The sequence below is a fragment of the Nycticebus coucang genome, chromosome 4 (genome assembly GCF_027406575.1).
Source record: "Nycticebus coucang isolate mNycCou1 chromosome 4, mNycCou1.pri, whole genome shotgun sequence".
In the NCBI taxonomy this organism is placed as follows: Eukaryota; Metazoa; Chordata; class Mammalia; order Primates; family Lorisidae; genus Nycticebus; species Nycticebus coucang.
The window spans coordinates 16132870-16157488 of NC_069783.1; the positions used below are offsets into that span (position 1 = coordinate 16132870).

At 33.5% G+C, this 24619-nt stretch overlaps 2 protein-coding genes across 3 annotated transcripts in view; one reads left to right on the forward strand and one right to left on the reverse strand.

Annotated features, from left to right (window-relative positions):
- The window catches only part of SMC6 (structural maintenance of chromosomes 6), a 105660-nt gene extending 104513 nt beyond the window's left edge, over positions 1-1147 (reverse strand). The window contains exon 1 of the mRNA XM_053588490.1: positions 1077-1147. The gene's annotated coding sequence lies outside the window, so the exon portion shown is untranslated. The remainder of the gene's footprint in view (positions 1-1076) is intronic.
- Positions 1-21964, forward strand: part of GEN1 (GEN1 Holliday junction 5' flap endonuclease) — a 32647-nt gene extending 10683 nt beyond the window's left edge. For both annotated transcript variants that reach the window (XM_053588492.1, XM_053588493.1), the window contains exons 4-14: positions 2947-3123; positions 4992-5102; positions 7125-7198; positions 9764-9855; positions 11515-11665; positions 11985-12021; positions 12112-12192; positions 13125-13255; positions 17589-17650; positions 19175-19309; positions 19809-21964. In XM_053588492.1, coding sequence (XP_053444467.1) covers positions 2947-3123; positions 4992-5102; positions 7125-7198; positions 9764-9855; positions 11515-11665; positions 11985-12021; positions 12112-12192; positions 13125-13255; positions 17589-17650; positions 19175-19309; positions 19809-21124 — 2367 coding nt within the window. In that variant the 3' untranslated portion in view covers positions 21125-21964. The remainder of the gene's footprint in view (positions 1-2946; positions 3124-4991; positions 5103-7124; positions 7199-9763; positions 9856-11514; positions 11666-11984; positions 12022-12111; positions 12193-13124; positions 13256-17588; positions 17651-19174; positions 19310-19808) is intronic.
- Positions 21965-24619: the final 2655 nt, after the last annotated feature.

Sequence of the window (24619 nt, forward strand, 5' to 3'; positions counted from 1 at the left end):
GGAGCCCTAGCCACTGAGCTACAGGCACTGAGCCAGGGCTTGTAATTTTAAAAATGAATTGTGCTATATTACAAAGTATTATTTATACATTATTTATTATATTGGTATGTTTTATATTTTTGTAAAAGTTAAGAAGAGGAATCACCTCTAATAAAATATAATGTATAGTTAGAATAATAGGAAGCTATTATTTTGTCTTTTTTCAAATGTATGTATATTTAAAAAGTTGTACACAAATATTTTTTTATCTTGGCTTTCCATGTAAAAGATCATGCCCGTATTCTCTGTTGCCACATTCTATTCGAGAAGTCATAACTCGTAATGGTTGTGCAACATGTATAAAGTTGTGAATCATTCTAATTGTATGTATCATTTGCTTTTCTAGATTTTCTCTTTTACACATGAAACTATGATGAAGCTTTTTTTGTGTGTATATAACTTTTTCTTGTGATTTGGTATTTTAGATAATATTACTTAAAGTTGCATTGATAGGCCAGTGTTTTGGAATGACTTTATAACCCTTGGGACACCGGCAAGAACATTGGGTGTTAGGAGATTGATCTTTGTACTGTTTAGTGTGTAGCAACAAAGATATTTCATTTAATATGTATCAACCTTTTAATGATGAGGTTAAGCATTTCACCCACTTTTAGTCCTTTAGGTAATGACCATCATGTCCTTTACCTACTTGCCTCTGAGGTTTTAATTTTTCTTTTGTGTAAATTCTTTATATATTAGGGATATAAGCCTTTAATCATATTTGCTTTGAGTTCATTTCCCTGCTTTTCTTTGTAATGTTGGTTAAGAATTACGTTTCTTTTAAAAGACATTGCATAAACTTCATTTTTCTCCTCTTCTGAAATTTTGTCTATTTGCTATCCTTCTGTGATTTTTAAAAACAGTTTTTAATTAGTGAATAGTCCACCTTTATCGCTATCAGCAGCTGAAGAAAATATCTGTGCTAGGTTCTAATTATTTCTTGTATAATCAGTTCCTGGAAATATCCATGGTTCTCATACTTAGGCATTAAACAGAAAAAGGTGAATAAAACATAAAATGATGTCCATCCTACTTACGAAAATTTCTCCTTTCTCATTTCCTTATTGCAGATATAATTATGTTCTTCATGATAAAGTTGACCACCCACGGGACTGTAACAAATTAGTTGACATAAGATGTTTTCAACATAAGGAACTAGGCCTCCTGTACTGATAGGTACATGTGGCCACATATTTTTTATCAGTTCAGTGTTTCCTATCTATTATTTGTTTTCATATTTATGTATTCTCAGTTATTAGCCCTACTACCTCCTAAACCACTACCATCTTTTAGATATAACCATGAAAAGCACAAATTAGTCCTCCTCCAAGAATACCTCCAGGCTCCATCCCCAATGAAGGGGAAGAAAAATTAGAACCACTCTTATAGCAGATTCTGAGCTTACTTTTTAGGCAAATAATAATAATTTGTTGGGCAGCCCCTGTGACTCAAGGAGTAGGGCACTGGCCCCATATACCAAGGGTGGCGGGTTCAAGCCCAGCCCCGGCTAAAATGGCAAAAACAAAAAAAAAGAAAGAAATAATAATTTGTCATTATTCTTTAATGACAAATAGCACAAGAAACAGAAATAACTTTATTATGAAAGTATACTTTTTTATTTAAGGGTAAGGTGGAAGTAGCATTTGTAACAAAACTATCTCCCTACAGTCACCTTGTCAAAGGCCTAAAAATTTTCTTTCATAGTACTTTGTCTTTTTGAAACTTGTCCACCTTGGGCAACATCTGGCAGAGGTCTTTATTATGTAATGTAGCATGCAATCATTTAGTCAAAGCAAGTGATAATATTTATTCCATCCGTCTAAGTACTCTATTCCCTCTCCATAGTCAGTATTCCCAATATTAGGACTATCAAACATGACAGAATAAACTAGATTGTAAGGCTAAACCACAGGCAGCTCAAATGGCTTAAAATCATAACACAAACAAAATACTTAGCAGCTTATTTGTGCATCAGCAAAATGATAACATCCTGCATAGACATTTGGTTTCCTAGGAAGATACTAATAACTGCCCCGTATGTGATGACCTGCAAAACGAGTGTTTCATTATACAGGAAAGACAAGTTGAGAAAAAGAAGAAAACTTTACTCAACCCAAAACTGTGTAATTGCATCTTTTTGAGAAGCATTCACATTGGGCTGTCATGTGAAAAAAATTTTATAGCTCTCCAGATATAAATCTTAATGTGATTAATTATTATTTAAAGATATTTCCAGAATCTAAAGATGATAACATTGAACAAAACAATGAAAAGCCAATTTGAATTAATTTGTAGTTGATATTAAAAATGTATCTCTTTATTACAGAAAATTTTAAATGAATACGAAAGTAACTTACCATCAATCTTGAATAATTATCAATTCTTGGTTCATCTTGTTTCATCTACATCGTTACCTACTTCCCTTTTCCCACATTATTTTGAAGTAAATCCCAGCCATAATATTATATAACTCTCAGTATTTCAGTACCATTCTAAAAGATGACTCTTAAAAAATAAAAAGAAACATAACTGTGTTGTAATTTTTATCACACCTAAAACTATTGCAGTCATTCTTTAATGACATCAGGTATTCAGTGTTCAAATTTCTGAATGTCTCTTAAATATAGAGGAGCACCTCCATGGTTGACCACCTCCTTAAGTTGACCTAATTTTCATAGACCACAAGTGTACCACACGTACATATCCGTACAGCGGGTCTAGTTCCTTATGTTGACAACCTCTTTATGTTGACTAGATTGTTACAGTCCCTTGGGTAGTCAACTGTGGAGGTTCTACTCTAATTTTTAAAATAGCTACTATTAATATCTGTATAATAGAAGTAAGTTGAACGCTAAAATTAGCAATAAAAATATTGCTTAACTTCTTACATCTACTTTGTGTTTTCAGTGCCTGGAGATGCTAGAATGTTTAGGAATCCCCTGGGTTCAAGCTTCTGGGGAAGCTGAAGCCATGTGTGCTCACCTCAATGCTGGTGGTCACGTAGACGGCTGCCTCACCAATGATGGAGATGTCTTCCTGTATGGGGCTCAGACTGTTTACAAAAATTTCACTATGAATACAAAGGTAATTTTTTTCTTTCTCTTTTTCAGCATTTGTTTACAAAATTTGTTTACCTTTTCAAAAGGATCAATTAAATGAAATAGCATATATAGAAAATGTTTACTGTAATACCGGGCACATAGCAATTACTAAATAAAATGTTTACTATTAGTAAAAAATCAATGACACATAGTTCATTCTCTTTGAAATGTAAATTTATCTCCTAAGGACTTGACTTGTTTGTCTCACATAACTTAATTATAAATAAGTTTCAATAATATATCACAAAGTTGTATGTGAAATGTATTGTTTTGACCCAGAATTTCTAGTTTTTAGGACTTCATTCTCAGAAATGCCTACATATATACAAGCAACCATATACAAAGGTGTTCTGTGTGGCACTGTGAATCATTAAAGAAATTTGGCAAACAATCTAAATGCTCATCGATAGGGAAATAGTTAAATACTTTATAGTCATGGTTCTCAGCCAGAGAGGTACTGCCAGGGGACATTTTGGTTGTAACAGTACAGGGTTGGGCAAGGGAGACTATGGACATTTAGTGAATTGAGGTCAAGCAAGCTAAACTTCCTGCAAATTGCTAATTCTCCCAAAATGCTAATTCCCCCACTGAGAAACATTGCCCCAAGGTCCATATGATGTATTAATACTAAACAGTCGTTAAAAAGAGCATGTATTATTGGTATAAAAGATATCGAGACATATTAGTGGAGGAAAGTGTTACAAAAAAGTATGTTTATGTAATCCTACTTTTACTTAAAAATATAGTTAATAAGTATTCGTATATAAGTGTCAAGGAAAATTAGGTTTTTTGCAGTATATACTCTAAGTTATTAATAATAGTTAACTCAGTGCCTGTAGCTCAAGCGGCTAAGGTGCTAGCCACATACACCAGAGCTGGTGGGTTCGACTCCAGCCTGGGCCTGCCAAACAACATTGACAACTATAACCAAAAAATAGCCGGGCGTTATGGCAGGTGCCTGTAGTTCCAGCTACTTGGGAGGCTGAGGCAAGAGAATCACTTAAGCCCAGGAGTGAGCTGTGATGCTACGGCACTCTACCCAGGTCAACAACAGCTTGAGGCTTTGCTCAAAAAAAAAAAAAAAGTAGTTTAGGGAATGCAAGTACAGGGAATGTTTACTTTCTATTATAAATATTTATAATGTTTAATTTTTAAGAAGGAAATATGCTATTTTTTAGGTACCAAAACAATAAAATGGAAAAAATTGGTATTTATAATTTATTTTTTAAGCCATTTTTGAAACTGTGACTTTATTTCCATATATTGAAGTGTCAAATTCTGTGACAATTCTGATGATCCGGATAATTTTCCAATTAAAATTTTTATGAATAATTAATTATGGGGTTTTTTAAGACAGACTCTTACTCTGTTGCCCTGGATAGAGTGTCATAGCATCATGGCTCACAGCAACCTCAAATTCTTGGACTCAGCCTCCTGTCTGAGCCTCCTGGGTAGCTGGAACTAAGGCACCCACCATTATATCCGCCTAGGTTTTCTATTTTTAGAAAATAGAAAATTGCCTGGGGTCTTGCTCAGGCAATCCACCTGCCTTGCCCTCCCAGTGCTAGGATTACACGTGTAAGTCATCTTACCTGGCCAAAATGTTTCTGAGAGCAAAGTTGGCTTAATGGTACCCTGTTAAGAAGCAAATGGCTCTTCTGCCCCAGTAAGAACAGGACTGAGGGACACTACCACTGCACAACTCCCAGAGTACTGGGATTACTGTATGAGCCACCCTGCCAGGTGAGTATTAAATATTTAAAGATAACTTCAATAGATTGTGTTTTATAATGTTGTTTAATATATAAATATTAACTTTTGGAGATTAAACTAAATCTGTACTTTCTTTAGGATCCACATGTTGACTGTTACACAATGTCCTCTGTCAAGAGTAAACTAGGTTTGGATAGAGATGCTCTGGTTGGACTAGCAATACTTCTTGGCTGTGATTATCTCCCAAAGGCAAGCCAAAATTGTATTAATTTACGATTCATAATGTCTTTTTGGTATTCTGCATACATATGAATATAATATGGTTGTGTGATTAAGAATCTAATTTAAAATATAATTTTAGGCATAATAAGTTATTTAGTGAGTAAAATAATCAGTATTTCAGATGGCATTGAAAGGCTGAGTTGTGGCACTGAATGTTATAAACATGAGTAGAATAATAAGTAGTACCACAGCTTGAATGTCAGCAAACCGTTACTATAGATTAAGAGATTCACATTCAAGTTCAACTATCCTTTTTAAAGAAATGTAGAAATTATTCTTTTCTTGTATCATGGAAAGTTAATTTCTATCACTATTTTGTCTTTTTCAGTTTTCAATATCAATCATAGCTTTCCAGATGTACACATGCTTAATGTTATTACTGTTGCTAAGCAACATGATTATTGGGGTAAGCTGTTCATACTTCCATGAATGGAATCACTGAATTAGGTTTTATTCATGAAAACATTTAATTTATATCTTAGGATGCACAATCTAGTGCTGTATAACAAATAGATATCATAGGTGACTGATGAATTAAGAATTCCATTTTCTCAAATATGATGTTTAAAAATATAAAATCACTGGCATTGAAGGTCTTACTATCTAGTCGCATAATTATGTTCTTACTGATCGTCTGTATATCCTTGCAAATCCTTCATTTTACCTTGATTTCCAAAAGAAGTATTAAGGAAAATGGCATATAATTTCTTTTTTGCCCAAGCTTAGGAGAAAGAAAAATAAAGCAGGATAGTAAAATTATTTGTATCATCAGTGGCCAAAATAGGGAAATAAGTGACTATTTTTAAACTGATAAGAAAGCAGGAAGAAAGAAACTACCACACGTCATTATTTCATTGTAATTCTCCCTCTGAAATAGAAGATTCCCACTTCCCACATGTAGTTATTTCTTGATTAAAATCTAGCAACAACGCAGTGTTGAATGTAAGAAAAAATTTGACAACTTGAACTCACAGAATCCAGTTTTCACTACAATGGTGTTTATATTGTACATTAGTCTTACTTACTTTGAACTTTTGTATCTTTTGTAACAAAAACTGGTATCTATTTATATTGTCCTTAAAAGATTTTTAAGACTATGTACTAACATAATTTTTCTTCAAAAAGTTAAAGATGTACTCAAATGCTCATACAGTGGCATTCAACATATCCAACAACCTGTGTGCCAAAACATGGACTTATAGATAAGGAGTAAATTTCTGGGTTCCCTCTGTTGTGCCATGAACTAGCTTTTTAGTATCCACATCCTGGGTATAGGTGGATCGTTGGGGCATTCAGGTTAAAAAGAAGACCCTCTTGCAGTCAGGCACTCAGGATGTTTGGGCGGTAGCTATTTACTAACCCATTTGAAAGAATTTTAGCACTAGTGTTTCTATCCTAGTGCATACTGGCTAAATAGCAGCCCTGCTAATGAGAACGTATTCATAAACATTTACAGGAGCTGGAAAACTTAACTTAAATTAGAAATTATGACATTTGTGTGTATTTGTGCTCTGATTTTTGTGTGTTGGAAATTCAAACTTGTTTTATTTAACTTTTGAACATCCTTTGTTTTCTTTTGATGTCTGGGACTTTGTCTATTAAATGTTCATATAATTAAGTGAATTTGCTTTCTTCATGATTAACAAAATGTCAAATTAAAATATTATCAAAATAATTAACATAGTGAAAGGCCTCTAAAATTATGTCCCTGGTTACCCTAAAATAAACACTGTCAGTGGTTTGGCATACAACCCTCTGAATATTTTGTTTACATAGACTGGTGATGTAATTGTCATTTAATTTACAAATCTAGATCAATGCCATTGTGCAATCTTTGTTTTACACATAGCAAGGTATCTTGCACATCTTATCAATACATGGAGTTACCTCATTCTTTCATCTACACAATTTCCCATTGAATTAATGTATTAACATTTTTAACTATTCCTAGTGTTTAACATTTGAAATTTTTTTCCCACTTTCTAAAAGGGTGTCCCTGGAGTTGGAAAAGAGCAAGCATTAAAACTTATACAGATTTTGAAAGGGCAAAGTTTACTTCAGAGGTAACTAAAAATTATTTTATGACACTGGACTTTTATTCTTGTTGAACTTAATAGTGAATATTACAAAAAAGGATATGTTTTCCCAAAAAGGGCTTTCGTATTTTTAAACTGTATTTTCATTTAAAATAATTTATTTTTATTTATTTTGAAGTTTTCCAAAGAAAGGATGGAACTATATGTTCTAAGTCATACTACATATATTATATATATATTTTTAGAATATATCATAAGCTTATGAAACACAGTTAGTATAATGTTAGTACATTTATTTATAAATGTGGGCATTTTACTTCTGGCTGTTTTAGACTATTTTGCCACCAGGTAAATATAAACATGACATTGAAATAATTTTGCATTTACTACTTTGATATTATACTTTATTTTCCATAAAAGAAATGTCTGTGGCATGTCACAAATATTAAATAATAAGCAACATTTGATCAAAATTTAATTTACTTCACTGTCCTTTGTTCTGTAGCAACACATTTAGTAAAACATTAACTCTCAATTCATTTAGACTCTACAATTTGAGGATTTAAAACAAGATACAGATCATATTGAAGTTTATAAACCATATTGTTTACTGTTTTTAAGTGTGTGAATTATATATACTTGATGAAAACAATGGTTTATGAAAATTAGCATTAATGATGACAAGATGTAAAATAAATAAGAGAATAGGATACTGGAAAATGTAAAACCATCTTGGCCTCCAATAGGTTTGAGTTGGAAAGTGCCTGAAAAAGAAATATTGAGAGGCAGAAATCAAAAAGAAATGACCATAAGAAGTATTTTGAATCACTGTACTCTTTCCTGTAATGCTTCTCTTTCAGTTGTAAAGCTATTGATAAATCCAATAAATCAATTATTGACATTAGTGATTACTGTACCAAAGCAGGAATAAAAAAGGTATACTTAGTCATGAGTTAAGGAATCATTTGGGAATTGTGAAGAATAGTATATAGTGGAAGAATAAAAGTTGTCTTGGGCCATACGTTAAATACACAAACATTAAAGAAAACTGATTAGCAAAAAAAAAAGATTCATGCATACTTTTGGTAATATCAGACATCACAGATAAGCAAAAAAAAGTGCTCACAAAATCAGCCTGGGATCCACAGGCGGCAGGTTGGAGACTCTTGTCTTAACATTTGAAAATAATAAAATAATGAAGTTATAAGTTGTGTAATTATCTATTATTCTAATCTTTATTGATCTAGACTGACTTTCTTCTCCTAGTCACTTTTAATTTTTAAATTTCTATTTATTGTTTATCCAGTAGCAATTAATGCTAGTTTTTAGCAAACTTGTACTTAGTCTTTGTAGTAGGTAAGTTAGAAATTTCCAAAGTTCCAGATACTACAACAGTGAACTAAGGAGAGAATTTAGCTTTTTATTAAAACTTTCACCTCTTTAAGTAGAGGAACATAAGTCAGAACATTTATGTTTTATGACTAATACCTAACTATACTGTACTTTAACCCAAAATGTTAGCCAATATGAAATTAAGTTTTAGTTAGTAGATATCTTAACAGTAAATATACATTTCTCTTAAAATCTTTTATTAAATAGGTAATGGTATTGAAATCATTTCAAATATCCTAGATTTGAAACAACTTTTTACCTAGAAGATTAATGTTTTATTTAGTTTCATTTGTTATATTGCTCTTCAGCTCGTCACCCTTTTTTTTTTTCGGAGACTGGATGGAGGATAAAGTGCCGTGGCATCATAGCTGACAGAAACCTCAACTCATAAATTTAAGCAATCCTCTTCCCTCCGCCAAGTAGCTGGGACTATAGGCACCCACTACAATACACAGCTAGTTTTTTCTATTTTTAGTAGAGACAGGGTCTCATTCTTGCCTAGGCTGGTTTTGAACTCCTGAACATAAGCCATCTACCCGCCTCAGCATCCCACAGTGCTAGGATTACAGGTGTGAGCCACTGTACCAGGCCCACCCTTACCTTTAATACCCAGAAATGTTCATGTTCAAAATTCTGTTTGTTTTATACGCTGACACAATGATATCAAAAACAGACATTTACAAATCATTCTACTCATATATTGCTGACTAACAAGATTCTCCTTTTTAAAAAAGATAAATAAATATACAGAGGATGCCAAAAAAAGTATACACATTTTAAGAAAGAAAAAGCTATATTAAAATTGTAATACTGAAGTCACATTTGACTTGTATAATTATTAAGAGGTCAAATATGACTTATATTCTTCTTTTATAAGTATATATTGAGTATTACAATTTTAATACAGGCTTTTCCTTTCTTAAAAGTTACATACATTCTTTGGCATCCACCGTATATACATTTATATAGAAATACACATATGTAGATACACACTCCATTTTCTGTCTTGCAATTCTGCTGTCCTTGGAGCTACATTTAAACTTGTGACTGAGGGTTTTTCCTAGACTAGGCCAGCAACTTTGTCTAACCAAAGGGGAAATAATTAGGCAGATGAAAGGAAAAAGAATAGACTGACATTTGAGATCAGGACATTTTTGTGACCTTATTTTTTTCTTTTTTAAAAAACCATTTTCTATTAAGGTTTAATCAATGGAAGGAAACATCTTATTACTCTAACCAACAACCACTAGTTGCTAAAAAACCAGCTCATTGCTCTGTGTGTTCCCATCCAGGTAAGCAGACACAGGGAATCGTATTTCTAGAATGTCAATGTCTGACACTCATATTTTTGTTCTAGTTCTCATAGCCTTTTTTCCATATCTACATTAATAGCACCTTGAAGGATTTCACATTATCTTCCTCACTAGACTGGGAATTGCTTGGCGTCAGGTGTTGTGTTATATATAATAAATATAGGTACTCAAGAAATGTTTATTGAATGCAGTAATGTAATGTAGTTATCATCTGTTTACTCAGAAATCCAATTTGAAATATGTCAGAGGGTACCAAAAAATGCCTTGTAATACTCTATATATACTGATAACATTTGTTCTCTTGTATATCGTATCTTGTATCTCTTATAATTGCAGAAGTCAAACATGATTTCAGAATTACAATTTTAATACAAGAATTTTCCTTTCCTAAAATGTGTATATGTTTTGTTCTAGTTCTCCTAGCTCTTTTTCCATACCTACACTAATAGCATCTTGAAGGGTTTCACATTGTCTTCCTCACTGAACTGGGAATTGCTTGGAGTCAGGTGTTGTGTTATACATATATAATAGGTACTCAATATAGCAGGTACCTGTGTGTGTGTGTGTGTGTGTGTGTGTGTGTGTGTGTGTGTGTGTGTGTGTGTGTGTGTATAATACTGGTAAGTCTTCAGGGAAAATAGAACTGAAACTATTTGTTTCAATGATTTATATTTATATGCTTAAATGATTGATCATTGTCCTATAATACATTTTTATTGCATGTGAAGATAGTGACTTTATTAAAACTAATTTCTAGTTTGTGTTCACTATTATCAAAAATAGCTTTGCTCTTCTTCGTTAGACTTGAAAAGAAAAGATATGGCTGAACATACACTGGATCAGAAAGGCCTTTTATCCCAAGAGATTAGAATATCATGTTAGCTTATCTTTTGAGAGAAATTCTGCTTTACTGATTTTTCTTAGTATGTTTTTATTGATACTACCAAATTATAGATGAAATCATGGAATAAAATGGTTTTATAAACAAGATGTCATTCTGTAGTTTTTTGGTACCTTAAAATTGACAATTTTAAGTTATATCAAGTGTGAATGCTCTTTTCGTATTTTCAAAACAATGTTGAAGATAATCACACTTTCCTTCTAAAGGGAATTAGGTTCCCACACATGCTGCAGTTATAATTTTGTGTTCCAAACATAGTTTAAAAATAATTATATACATAACTGAGAACTAGAGTGGCAGAGGTAATTAACTACTACATTCTTTAAATATATGCTCATTTAAAAAACATTCTATTGGAATTATTCTATTAAGTGAATAATCGTTTTGCTAATAATTACATCCTACTTTTTTCTTGTGTGTAGTTTCCACTTAAGCCAGAAAGTTCTATTGTTGATTATTGTAAATGTATTATTTTGAGTTACAATTTAACACTGTCAGGTGGAAGAGTAATTCTTTGTAAAAGTGGCATGTGATAGAAATAGCTCAAGACCTATTCTTATTCTAAGAATTTCTATGGTGTCAGTCACTCTATTCAACCTAAATGTGTTGAAACCCTTCTACATGTATGATGCTAGGCAATGTGAATTCTTCAAAATTTGGATACAGGCAAAAAAATGTACATAGAAGGTAATTCTAAAGAGCAATAAAAATCATACTTTTTTTGTGTCTCCATAAAGGTTCACCTAAGGACCACGAACGTAATGGATGCAGATTATGTAACAGTGATAGATACTGTGAACCACATGATTATGAATACTGCTGTCCTTGTGAGTGGCACCTTACAGAACATGAAAGGCAACTAAATGGAGTAGAGAACAATATTAAGAAGTAAGCTTTTTTTAAATAAGCTCATTTTTTTCTGGCATGACCTATACACACACCTCTGGTTGAATTATTTCTACATAATATTTTCCCACATGTATACATTAGTCACATGTTTCACAAAATCCTCTTCTTGATTCTGTTCAAAAATTCAGTTATCATGGGAGATAGTAATATATAGTTACTATATTACTCAAAAAGAAGCTTGATAGTTAAGTAACATACTATATACATGGACATTTCTTATTAAAATGGAAGTAGATGATTTCAGAGTCTGTATAAATTACCTGATTATAGTAATAACATGTATATAATTTATTTGCAGAAAAGCTTGCAGTTATGAGGGATTCCCATTCCATGAGGTAACAACCAATAATTCCACTATGTATTTATTTTAGAAACTATCTTCCAAGTCCTGAAGTCTCAATTCCTATTTTCTTTTTTCTTGCTAGGTTATTCAAGAATTTCTTTTGAGCAAGGATAAATTAGTGAAGGTAATCAGGTACCAAAGACCTGATTTACTATTGTTTCAGGTATTTGAAAATAAATTCTTGCTTTGTAGTATGAAGTTAGATACTAGAAAGGTAGAAGGGATATTCACTTTGATCAGAGAGGATATTTAAAAATCAGAACAGACAACTATTGATTGTATATTTTCCAGTATTTATTTCTAATCCTTTCTCATTTGCCACACAGTGACCATAATTGGATAACATAGGACAAATTACACAATTATGCTGTTCTTTAAAAGAAACCTTAATCATCATGTACAGATGTATTATATCCAGAGACATGTTGGAGGAATAGGGGCTAATAAAGAGAAAGTATCAGAGCCAAGTACACGTATATTACTATAGCATTGGGATTTGAAGTTAGTGACCTAAATTTATATTTGGACAGTATTTCATTTATTGTGTGACCCTGGATATGTTTGTCCACAAAATAGAAGTACTATTACTTATCTCATGGAAGTCACCATGAGGATTAAATGAGATTATTTATGTTAACCTGTAATATAGTAGCTAGTTGCAGAGTGGCTCAATAAATTATAGTTATTTATAACTCATCCCTGCCAACAACCATATTAGTAATGACAACCAACATTTACTGCACACTTAAAATATACTTTTATATTTAACACTCAAAATGTAATCTTACTTAATCTTTATAATCTGTGAGCGAGGTTATATAATTTCCACTTTATAGATGGAAAAACTGAGGCTAAATGAGGTTAGGTAATTTACCCAACATCTAGGAAATATCAAACAGGCATTCAAACTGAAAACCCTCACATTTAATCATCATGCAGTCTTCCTCCTTAGAGGCTCATTGTTCTTTCTCAGAATATTCTAATTGATACTACTTTAACTAATATTAATTCTAAAGGAAAAAGTAGTATCACCTATGAGTGCTGTTTGTCTCCAAAAGATAACAAAATCTTGTTTTTTCTTTATTATGTATACAGAGATTTACTCTTGAAAAAATGGAGTGGCCCAATCACTATGCCTGCGAGAAATTGTTGGTGCTTTTGACCCATTATGACATGACAGAAAGAAAGCTTGGTAGAAGGAGCTCTGATCAACTACAGCCAATTCGGTAACATAAAGTGTGGCATGATGAAGAGTTTGTGTTTCCATTTGACTATCTTATGATCTAAAATATTCTTAACTATAGATTACAAAAAGAAAGAAATATAAAAAGATATAGCCAGACTGAAAAATATAAGTATTTCAATGTACCAGAAAAGGAAGGAAAATATAAAAAAAAGTGTGGGGACTGGAAGTGATTTTGTAGAGCCCCAGATCTAGGAGCAGCAGTGTCATCCAGGAGGTGAGTTCCTACAGGGTAAAAGAAAAATAAGGACCAAAAGTTCAAGAGTCAGGCTTATTTCTTAAAACCCAGTAGCTAGGGCGAGATTCTTCTGTTCCTATCAGGAGATTAGAGGCTGGGGTAGGTGATAAAAACTAAATGCCGCCTGAAGCCCAGAAAGCCTGCTGGTAACTACTCAAAAAGGGCTAGAGATATGGAAGTGAAGGCAGCTAAAACACAAAAGAAGAAAAAAGCTTAATATATGGAAAAATGTGATATCTTAAAAATCAACAATTGGATCATAAATTCACTACTGATTAAACTAGTTTTATAATCTGAAAATGGTTTTTGCTTCTTGCCTTTTAGAATGCTGGAATGCTTAATGAAATGAGTGAGACATATATCCCTAAGCAACAGAAGGTGAAATTATAAAACAGAAATGGGTAGAAATAATTTTGAATGGATGGATATTAAAAGTGAAATACTTGAAATCTTAAGAAAAATAGTTGTTGGCTGGCCCCAGTAGTGCACACTTGATTCCTAGCACTCTGGGCAGACACGGCAGGAGGATCCCTTGAGCTCAGGACAGCCTAAGAAAGAGCAAAAACCTGTCTCTACTAAAAATAGAAAAAATGAGCCAGGTGTTGTGGCAGGTCTTGTAGTCCCAGATATTTGGGAGGCCAAGGCAGGAGTTTGAAATTGCTGTGTTCTAGGCTGACACCGTGGCTCTCTAGCCTGGAGCAGCAGAGTGAGACTCTGTCTTAAAACAAAGAAAGAAAAACAGTGTTAAAATAAAAAGCAATGGACTCTAGGCTGAACTTGGTTAAAGAGAATTAGTGAAGACCATAGTAATCAAGTCACACAGAAGGTATCTGAAAGACTTTTTATTATGTAAACAAGTATTTTTAAAAATATTATGTAAAAAATATTTTAGAGTAGTTTTAATATGGATAATAATTTGAGTTTCAGATTTCTTTCTAGAAGCCAACAGAGGGAAGGTGAAGTAATTTTTGATGAGATGACATCGGAGAATGTTCCAAAATTTAAGAAAGGCAGAAATTCTCAGAAAAAAATATATTCCGACTATAAGCACAGTAAATAAAAATAAGTCCATACCCAGACATATTGTAGACATTAAGGATAAAAGAAAAATCTTTAAAAGTGCCAAATCAGTTTATGTTAAAATCATTGGGTAAAGATTGCTAGAGAAAAAAGAATAGTAGTTTCAAGTTATCACTACCCATTAAATACAAAGAAAAAATGATATCTTCAAAAGTAGAGAAATACAGTGGATATCAGCTTAATTAAATGATTAATTACCAATATGCAATAGGTCAATAGACTAATATCATGTGCCTCCTAAGATGGTAAACTGGGAGGCACCACATCTCATCTATATGATACTTTTGCCAAAAATGTTTAATGTGAATTCATTTATGAGAAAACAATCTAGTGAATTAAAAATATGGAACATTCTGCAGAAATACCATCCTGGGCTTTTCAAAAATATGATTGTCATAAAAAAAGTAGAAAGTTGGCTCAGTGCCTATAGCTCAGAGGCTAGGGCACCAGCCGCATACACCAGAGCTGGCGGGTTCAAATCCAGCTGGGCCTGCCAAACAACAGTGACAACTACAACCAAAAAAATAGCCGGGCGTTGTGGTGGGAGCCTGTAGTCCCAGCTACTTGGGAGGCTGAGGCAAGAAGAATCGCTTAAGCCCAAGAGTTTGAGGTTGCTGTGTGCTGTGACACCACGGCACTCTACCCCGGGTGACATAGTGAGACTCTGTCTCAAAAAAAAAAAAAAAAAGAAAAGAAAAGTTAGAAGGTTTTTCTGAATTAAAAGGAAAGGGGAAAGGCGAAGGAAGGGGGCAGGATGGGTGGAGGGCAGGTAATTGGTGGGACCACACCTATGGTACATCTTACAAAGGGACATGTGAAACTTACTAAAATGTAGAATATAAATGTCTTAACACAATAACTAAGAAAATGCCAGGAAGGCTATGTTAACCAGCGTGATGAAAATATGTCAAATTGTAATAAAACCAGTGTAGGGTGCCCCATGATCGCATTAACATACACAGCTATGATTCAATAATTAAAAAAAAATATTAAAGGGGCATGACAATTCAAGCAATATGTCAATATGTCATGGTCCTGGTTGGATTCTGGACTTTTTTTTGCCATGAAGGATGTTTTTTAAGAACAGTTGGAGAAATGTGAATATGGCCTGGATAGTGCCATATTAGTGTATCAGTGTTAATTTTTTTTTTTAATATAGTAAAAGAGAAATTTTACTTAGCAAAGAGAAATTTTATTTAAGACAGAGAAAGCTTAGAGCACTTCTGAGGAGAGTTGGCAATGGGTCTCTCTCAACAAGTGAGAAGAGAGAGAGAGAGACGCAAAGGCAGTGTAGAGGTATAAATACCCTTTCTCTTCATTTGAAATTGGAACTATTGGTCTCTCTGTGCCTCAGAATTTGAGGGTGATAGTTGTAGTGTGGCTATATAGGAGAATATTACATAAACTACAAAATTAGGGGATAATGTGTCATGAGACATGTTTGTAACTAACTTTCAAATAGAAAAAGTAAATGTGGCAAAATATTAACAACTGATGAATCTCTATGAAGGTATGTGAGATTTCATGGTACTATTCGTGCAACTTCCTAAAGGTTTGAAATTTTTCAAAATAAAACATTGATAGGGAATGACAGTCTGATAGCACACATCTTTCATAGCATCTCATAATGGGAAGATGATGGAGTAATATATCAAAGTCCTGAGTAAAAATAATTTTCAGTCTTAAAAATCATTAAAACATTGTTCACAGGAAGGGCATTTTCAGGCATATGAAGACTAAGAGAGTTTACCACTAATACACCCTCATTAAAAGCATTGTTAAAGAATACACTTTAGCAAGAAAAAAAACCCACCAACAAAAAGATGTGGATTACAAGAATCAGTAGTCAACACAGAAATTAATAAAATATATTTGGCTGATTTAATACATAACTAGAAAAATTATGTAATGTTTGCAAACCATTTAATGATTAATACATGATGATGATGATAAACTAAATCTGGCAAAGTGTATATTTAAACATTTAAGAGCACATCTCAAAAATACAACCTATAAGGCCAGGTGTGGTAGCTCATGCCTATAATCCTAGCACTCTTGGAGGCCTAGATGGGAGGATCCCTTGAGCATAGGAGTTTGAGACCAGCCAGAATAAGAGCAAGACCCCATTTCTCCTAACAATAGAAAAATTAGCTGAGTGTTGTGTCAGGGCTTATAGTCCCGGGTACTCAAGAGGCAGAGGCAGGAGGATTGCTTGATCCCAAGAGTTTGAGGTTGTGTTGGGCTAAGCTGAGGTCATGGCTCACTTGCCCAGCTGATAGAGCAAGACACTGTCTCAAATTTTAAAAAACGAAAAAAAAGGGTGGTGCCTGTGGCTCAAAGGAGTATGGTGCCAGCCCCATATACTGAAGGTGCTAGGTTCAAACCCAGCCCCAGCTCTGGCCAAAAACTGTAAAACAAACGAAAAAAAAAACTATCAAACCAAAAGGATACAGGAAGGAAGACAGGGGAGGTAGCAACCAAAAGACTAGTAACAGAAAACAAAATAAGATGTATGAATGAATCCAAGTACATCAGTAATCACAAGGAACATAAATGGATTAAATGTAGTTATTAAAAGACAGATTATATGGGATAAGTAAATAAAATTAAGCAATATTTTGCTTGCAAGATACATGCAGAACAATATACACAAAATTTGAAAATAAACATTTAAAAAGACTTACTAGACAAATAGTGTACTTATCAATGTGATATAACAAAGTAGACTTTAAAACAAAAATCATTATTATGGAAAAGATGAACACTACATAAGAAGGAAAGGAGCAGTCTAATGAAAAGATCTAACAATTAAAAACCCTATGTGGCTAACAGTAAAATTGTCTTTTGAATGAAATAGTTAAAGGAATAGCAATACAGTAATTCCTTAAAATATTTTTACTTAGATGAAATAAATAGAAATTAAATTATTCAACTTTCTAATTAAAACATTTTAAATAACTTAAGCAATTATACTTCATCAGATGAATTTGTTTTTCAGAATTGTTAAGACCCGAATCAGAAATGGAGTACATTGCTTTGAAATAGAATGGGAAAAGCCTGGTATGTATTTACTTTAAGGAAAAATTTTAATTTAGAACACTTGAAAATATATACACAAACACACATGTACATACACACACATAACACATGTATGAAAAATAAAAATGAAACCTGTCTCATGCATGATGAATTAATTTCATAGTTTACCTGTGTTATCTTAAGTAGACTTTGACTAATAGTATTATAAATATGATAAACTTTAAGTGATTTTAATATCGTAATTTGACATTTCCTTTATAATGTCTAAGAAAATAATACCAAAATAGTTTTGATTTATATTTCTCAAGGAAATGCTTTTACAAATGGTCTGGTCATTGGATTTCATCATGTATAGCTGAATTGAAAGAAATTGAGGTTGCTTGAATCACACCTGGGGAACAACGTCCTTCTCTCTTTAGTCTTCATGGAGATTTGTAATTGTCAAGTTACTAATTGTTGCTACAGAGATACAGTGACCTCCGAATTAGCTTCCAAACTGGAGACAACAGAAGCACAGAACATTTAAAATGGAAAATGATCCCAAGTTGATTTCTGTTTGGCTTTGAAATTACAGATTGTATGACTCTATTTGAATGAGTAAGAGAACAGATTTGTCAAAGTTTAAGCTGTAGGTAATTGTGAAGAATAAAATTACAAAGAAATAAACCATTCTAAACAATAATAAGAAGATAGAAGACTGAAGAATTTTGAAAGTGTTTAAGAACAATTCCATCAAATAGTACATTTTCAGGAAAGAAAATGATGTTAACCCAGACTGGTGGTATATCTCTCCTGTCTAGAGGATCAAGTACCCATTTTCACTTAATGGAGGCTCTCTCTTAAGGAGAAAATGTATGCCAAGCTAGATTAACTAAGAAACACTTTAAGATTACCTGTTCCCTTTCTTTCTGCTTTAAGCTTATTAATTTTTTATTATAATTTGGCTTTTTATATAGTTTTACCCAAATATAGAATAAACACAAAAATCTAGTCTACTTTTTGTATATCATACTGTAAATTTGCATATTAACATTCTCATTTCCATTTATCAGATGCTTGTGAGTCCAGTAAGACTGAGCTCAAGAAACTGATAACCTAGGAAACAACAATCGGAAAAATAGTAATATTGTTGATGACACTTTTCAATTCTGTTCTTTTCAGAAGCCATCACTAAAGAAAGCTGAGTTTAAGTTTTAGAAACTGTCTATTTCATTCTTTACCTGGAATTTTAACATGACTAAATTAAAACCAACCAACCTTATCAAAACAAAGTTTTCCATTCTCTAAGCTGCTGTTACCACCTCTGAAGTAAGAAAATTTAAATTTCTAATTTACAAAGAATCTCCTACCAGTTCTTGCCAGCAAAAGAAAATACATTCTGTACTAGTAGCAACATTACTAGAATAGAGATCTTGTAATGCAAGATTTGCAATGAATTTTCCATTTGTGGATGACCTAGTTTACCTGGTAAACTTAGTTACCTGTAATGATTGAATGTTTTAGATATGTAAGTAAGGCTGCTTTGCTATATTTTCAATCTTTTAGAACATTATGCTGTGGAAGAACCTGGAGAATCGATTCTAACAATTGAAGAAGAATCATTATTTGAAGCAGCCTATCCCGAGATTGTTGCTATTTATCAAAAACAAAAGTTAGAAATTAAAGGGAAGAAACAAAAAAGTAAGTATCGGGTTTGGTATCTGTTTATGCCACACACAAATATAGAAGAGCTATCTGTTCTGTTTGCTTCTGTTTTCTCTAAATTTTACTGAAAGTTCTAAAAAATTCAAGAGAGTTGTGCTCTCATTTCTTTGTCTAAGTTGAAAAGCCAGAAGTAAACTATCCTGCTCTGTGTCTACTACTTAACCAAGTGTTAGGAGTTAACAGTGATACTAACTTTTATTGAATGACTAGCATGGATATCATATTTGGGGTTTTATTACATTTTCTTTATTTCCCAGAACTCAGTGAGGAAAACAGCTCAATTATAACATTGTTTCCAGGGGAAAATATTTTATAATATTTGTAGGAATACACTGAGACAAAAAAACAGGCCAAAAAACCCAGTCATATAGATTTCCAATCTGAGCTCTTAGATTTTTTAAATCTAAGGTAAAGTGAAAAAAATAGACATTAATTATATATATATATATATATATTTTTTTTTTTTTTTTGTCAGGTAAGAAAATTATGCCTAAAGAAAACAATTTACCAGAATCAGATGATGCAATGAGCTTTCGGTCATGCATGACTTTAAAACCCACATGTGAAATCTTTCCTAAGCCAAATTCCAAGTTAAATATGGAAATTTTTTCTGATCCTACATTACCACAGGAATCTATTTCTGCCTCTTTGAATAGCTTGCTTTTACCTGAAGATGCTCCCTGTGAAGAACAGTTCATGTCTTCTCCAAGACCTTTGATTACACAGCAAATTGCAGCTGTCAAAGAGTCTTTAGCTTCAGAACATAATCAACCCAGTACCTCATCTCATAATACATCTGTAATTGATGATCTACAGTTGAGTACCATTGACTGGGAAGGTACTTCTTTTAGTAATTCCTCAGCTATTCAGAGGAACACTTTCTCACATGGTTTAAAATCAAAACTTGAATCAGAGCAATCAGTCATCCCTAATGCCTTTGAAAATATCCCAGAACAATTGTTATGTGAATCAGAAAGGTACACCACAAATGTCAATAAAGTCTTAAATTGGGATCTTCATAAGATTAGTCCTGAAGAGCATCTACTTCCTGGCATTGGTGATTTATGCCTTCAGGATTTGCCTTTAAAGGAAAGAATATATATAAAATCATTATATCCACAGGATAATATACAACCAGATGTCAACCTGAAAACAGCCCTACTTAGGGGAAAAGAATCTTGTATTGGTAAGTGTAGTTCTAATTGCCCATCATGTCTCTCAAAGGATCTTCCAGGAATTCATTTGCAAAATGAATCCAGAAACCCTAAAGTTGTAAAAGGAGACCAACTGCTTCAAGGAAACTATAAAGTCAATACTTCTATACCTTTTTCTTTTAATAATCCAGTAGTGAAGACCTCCAACATTAAAGCTAACCCACCAAATACTGCTGTAGATACAAGAAAAATCAACATACATATTACTCAGAAAATTGTGATGAAGAAGAGTGTTTGCCTTGACAGACATTCCTCTGATGAAGAAAGTACCCCAGTTTTTGGGAAAGCTAAGCACACAGCTCAAAAAGTGAAGCACAGTTTTCAGAAGCATAATCTAGCCCAAGTCAAAAAAATTGACTATAACAAGTTGAGTAACCTTAAGGTACATGTTGAAAAAACTAAACAGTGTTTCAGGTCTAATAAAAGAGACGGAAATGAAGAAAACTGTTCCCAAGATCAAGCAAAAAGTTCTCTGAGTTTTCTACATTGTCATAAGAAAGAAGATAACCCAAGTACTCATATGGATACTTTTCTTCCTTTAAGCCAGAGATTAAAACTAAGGTTCCAAAGCACTTGAAATGAAACTGAAAATACTTAAGTAGTATGTATAACTTATTGTTCTAGTACTATCAGCATTAGCAGAGGTAGAGAGAAAATATCCAGTTAATGTTCAATAGAAAATTTAATGTAGTTCTATATGTCATGAAACATTTTTGCCCTTTTAATCAAAATTATAATTAAACATGTTACCTAAAAGTTTAGGGGTTTTTTTGCCATGAGAAGACTGTTTTATTTAATTTTTTTTGTTTTTTTTTTAATTTTCTGATTTTTTTATTATTAAATCATAGCTGTGTACATTAATGCAATCATGGGGCACCATACACTTTTTTTTTTAATTGATAAATCATAGCTGTGTACATTAGTGCAGTCAAGGGGTATAATGTGCTGGTTTCATATCAATCTGAAAAATTTTCATCAAACTGTTCAAAGTAGCCTTCATGGCATTTTCTTAGTTATTGTATATAGATATTTGTATTCTGCCTTTAGTAAGTTTTGCCTGTACCCTTTCTAAGATGCACCATAGATGTGGCCCCACCCATTAACCTCCTTCCACCCTAACCTCCCCCTCCCTTCCCCTTCCTTGGCCCTTTCCACATAGTCTTGTGCTATAGTTGGGTTATAGCCTTCATGTGAAAGCTATAATTTAGCTTCATAGTAGGGCTGAGTACATTGGATACATTCTCTTCCATTCCTGAGATAGTTTGCTAAGAAGAATATGTTCCAGCTCCATCCATGTAAACATGAAAGAGGTAAAGTCTCCATCTTTCTTTAAGGCCGCATAATATTCCATGGTATACATGTACCACAATTTGCTAGTCCATTCGTGGGTCTATGGGCACTTGGGCTTCTAACATGATTTAGCAATTAAGAATTAGACTGCAATAAACATTCTGGTACAGATGTTTTTGTTGTATTGTGATTTTTGGTCTTCTGGGTATAAACATTATAAAGGAATTACAGGATCAAATGGCAGGTCTATTTTTAGGTCTCTAAGTATTCTCCAAACATCCTTCCAGAAGGAACGTATTAGTGTGCATTCCAACCAGCAGTGTAGAAGTGTGCCCTTTTCTCCACATCCATGCCAACATCTGTGGTTTTGGGATTTTGTTATGTGGGCTACTCTTACTGGGGTTAGGTGATATCTCAAAGTAGTTTTGATTTGCATTTCTCTGATGATTAAGGATAATGAGCTTTTTTTCATGTGTTTGTAGATTGTGCGTCTGTCTTCTTTAGAGACGTTTCTCTTCAAGTCCCTTGCCCACCCTGAGATGGGATCATGTGTTCTTTTTTTTTTTTTTTTTTTTTATAGAGACAAAGTCTCACTTTACCGCCCTTGGGTAAAGTGCCGTGGCGTTACACGGCTCACAGCAACCTCTAACTCTTGGGCTTACGCGATTCTCTTGCCTCAGTCTCCCGAGCAGCTGGGACTACAGGCGCCCGCCACAACGCCCGGCTATTTTCTTGTTGTTGCAGTTTGGCTGGGGCTGGGTTTGAACCCACCACCCTCGGCATATGGGGCCAGTGCCCTACCCACTGAGCCACAGGCGCCGCCCGATCATGTGTTCTTTTCTTGCTAATACTTATGAGTTCTCTGTGGATTCTGGTTATTAGACCTTTATCGGAGGTGTAACCTGCAAATATTTCTCCCATTCTGAGGGCTGTCTGTTTGCTTTACTTACTATGTTCTTGGCTGTGCAGAAGCTTTTAAGTTTGATCAGGTCCCAGTAGTGTATTTTTGATACTGGTTCAATTGCCTGGGGAGTCCTCCTCATAAAGTATTCACCCAGACCGATTCCTTCAAGAGTTTTCCCTGCACTTTCTTCAAGTATTTTTATAGTTTCATGTCTTAAGTTTAAATCTTTTATCCAGTGAGAGTCTATCTTAGTTAATGGTGAAAGGTGTGGGTCCAGTTTGAATCTTCTACAGGTTGCCAGCCACTTTACCCAGCACCATTTGTTAAATAGGGAATCTTTTTCCCCACTGAATGTTTTTAATTGGCTTGTCAAAGATCAAATAACGGTAAGTAGCCGGATTCATCTCTTGGTTCTCTATTCTGTTCCAGACATCTACTTCTCTGTTTTTGTGCCAATATTTTGATCGCTATTGATTTATAGTATAGTCTGAGGTCTGGTAGTATGATTCTTCCTGCTGTGTTTTTGTTGCTAAATAATGTTTTGGCTATTCGAGTTTTTTTCTGATTGCATATAAAACAAAGTATTATTTTTTAAAGATCTTTAAAAAATGACAATGGAGCTTTAATAGGAATTGCATTAAAATTATATATTGCTTTGGGCAGTACAGACATTTTAACAATGTTGATTCTTCCCAGCCATGTGCATGGTATGTTTTTCCATTTGTTAACATCTTCAGCTATTTCTTTTCTTAAAGTTTCATAGTTCTCTTTGTAGAGATCCATCCCGTCCTTTGTTAGGTATACTCCCAAATATTTCATCTTCTTTGGCACTACTGTGGATGGAATAGAGTCCTTGACTGTTTGTTCGGCTTGGTTATTGTTGGTATATATAAAGGCTACAGATTTATGGGTGTTGATTTTGTAGCCTGAGACATTACTGTATTCCTTGATCACTTCTAAAAGCTTTGTAGTAAAATCCCTAGTGTTTTCCAGATATGCAATCATATCATCTGCGAAGAGTGAAAGTTTAATCTCTTCCGACCCTATGTGGATACCCTTGATCGCCTTTTCTTCCCTAATTGCAATGGCTAAAACTTCCATTACAATGTTAAAGAGCAATGGAGACAATGGGCAACCTTGCCTGGTTCCTGATCTAAGTGGAAATGATTCCAATTTAACTCCATTCAATACGATATTGGCTGTGGGTTTGCTGTAGATGGCCTCTTATCAGTTTAAGAAATGTCCCTTCTATACCAATTTTCTTCAGTGTTCTGATCATGAAGGGATGCTGGATATTATCAAAAGCTTTTTCTGCATCAATTGAAAGAATCATATGGTCCTTATTTTTTAGTTTGTTTATGTGCTGAATTACATTTATAGATTTACGTACATTGAACCAGTCTTGAGACCCTGGGATAAATCCCACTTGGTCGTGGTGTATAATTTTTTTGATGTGTTGTTGCATTCTGTTTGTTAGGATCTTATTGAGTATTTTAGCATCAATATTCATTAGTGATATTGGTCTATACTTTTCTTTTCTTGTTGGGTCTTTCTGGTTTGGGGATCAAGGTGATGTTTGCTTCGTAGAATGTGTTGGGTAATATTCCTTCTTTTTCTATATTTTGGAAGAGGTTTAGTAATATAGGTACTAGTTCTTCTTTAAAGGTTAGGTAGAATTCTGACGTAAAGCCATCTGGTCCTGGGCTTTTCTTTTTAGGGAGATTTTGTATAGTTGATGCTATTTCAGAACTTGATATAGGCCTGTTCAACATATCCACTTCATTCTGGCTAAGTCTTGGTAGGTGGCGTACTTCCAGGTATTGGTCGATTTCTTTCAGATTTTCATATTTCTGAGAGTAGAGTTTCTTGTAGTATTCG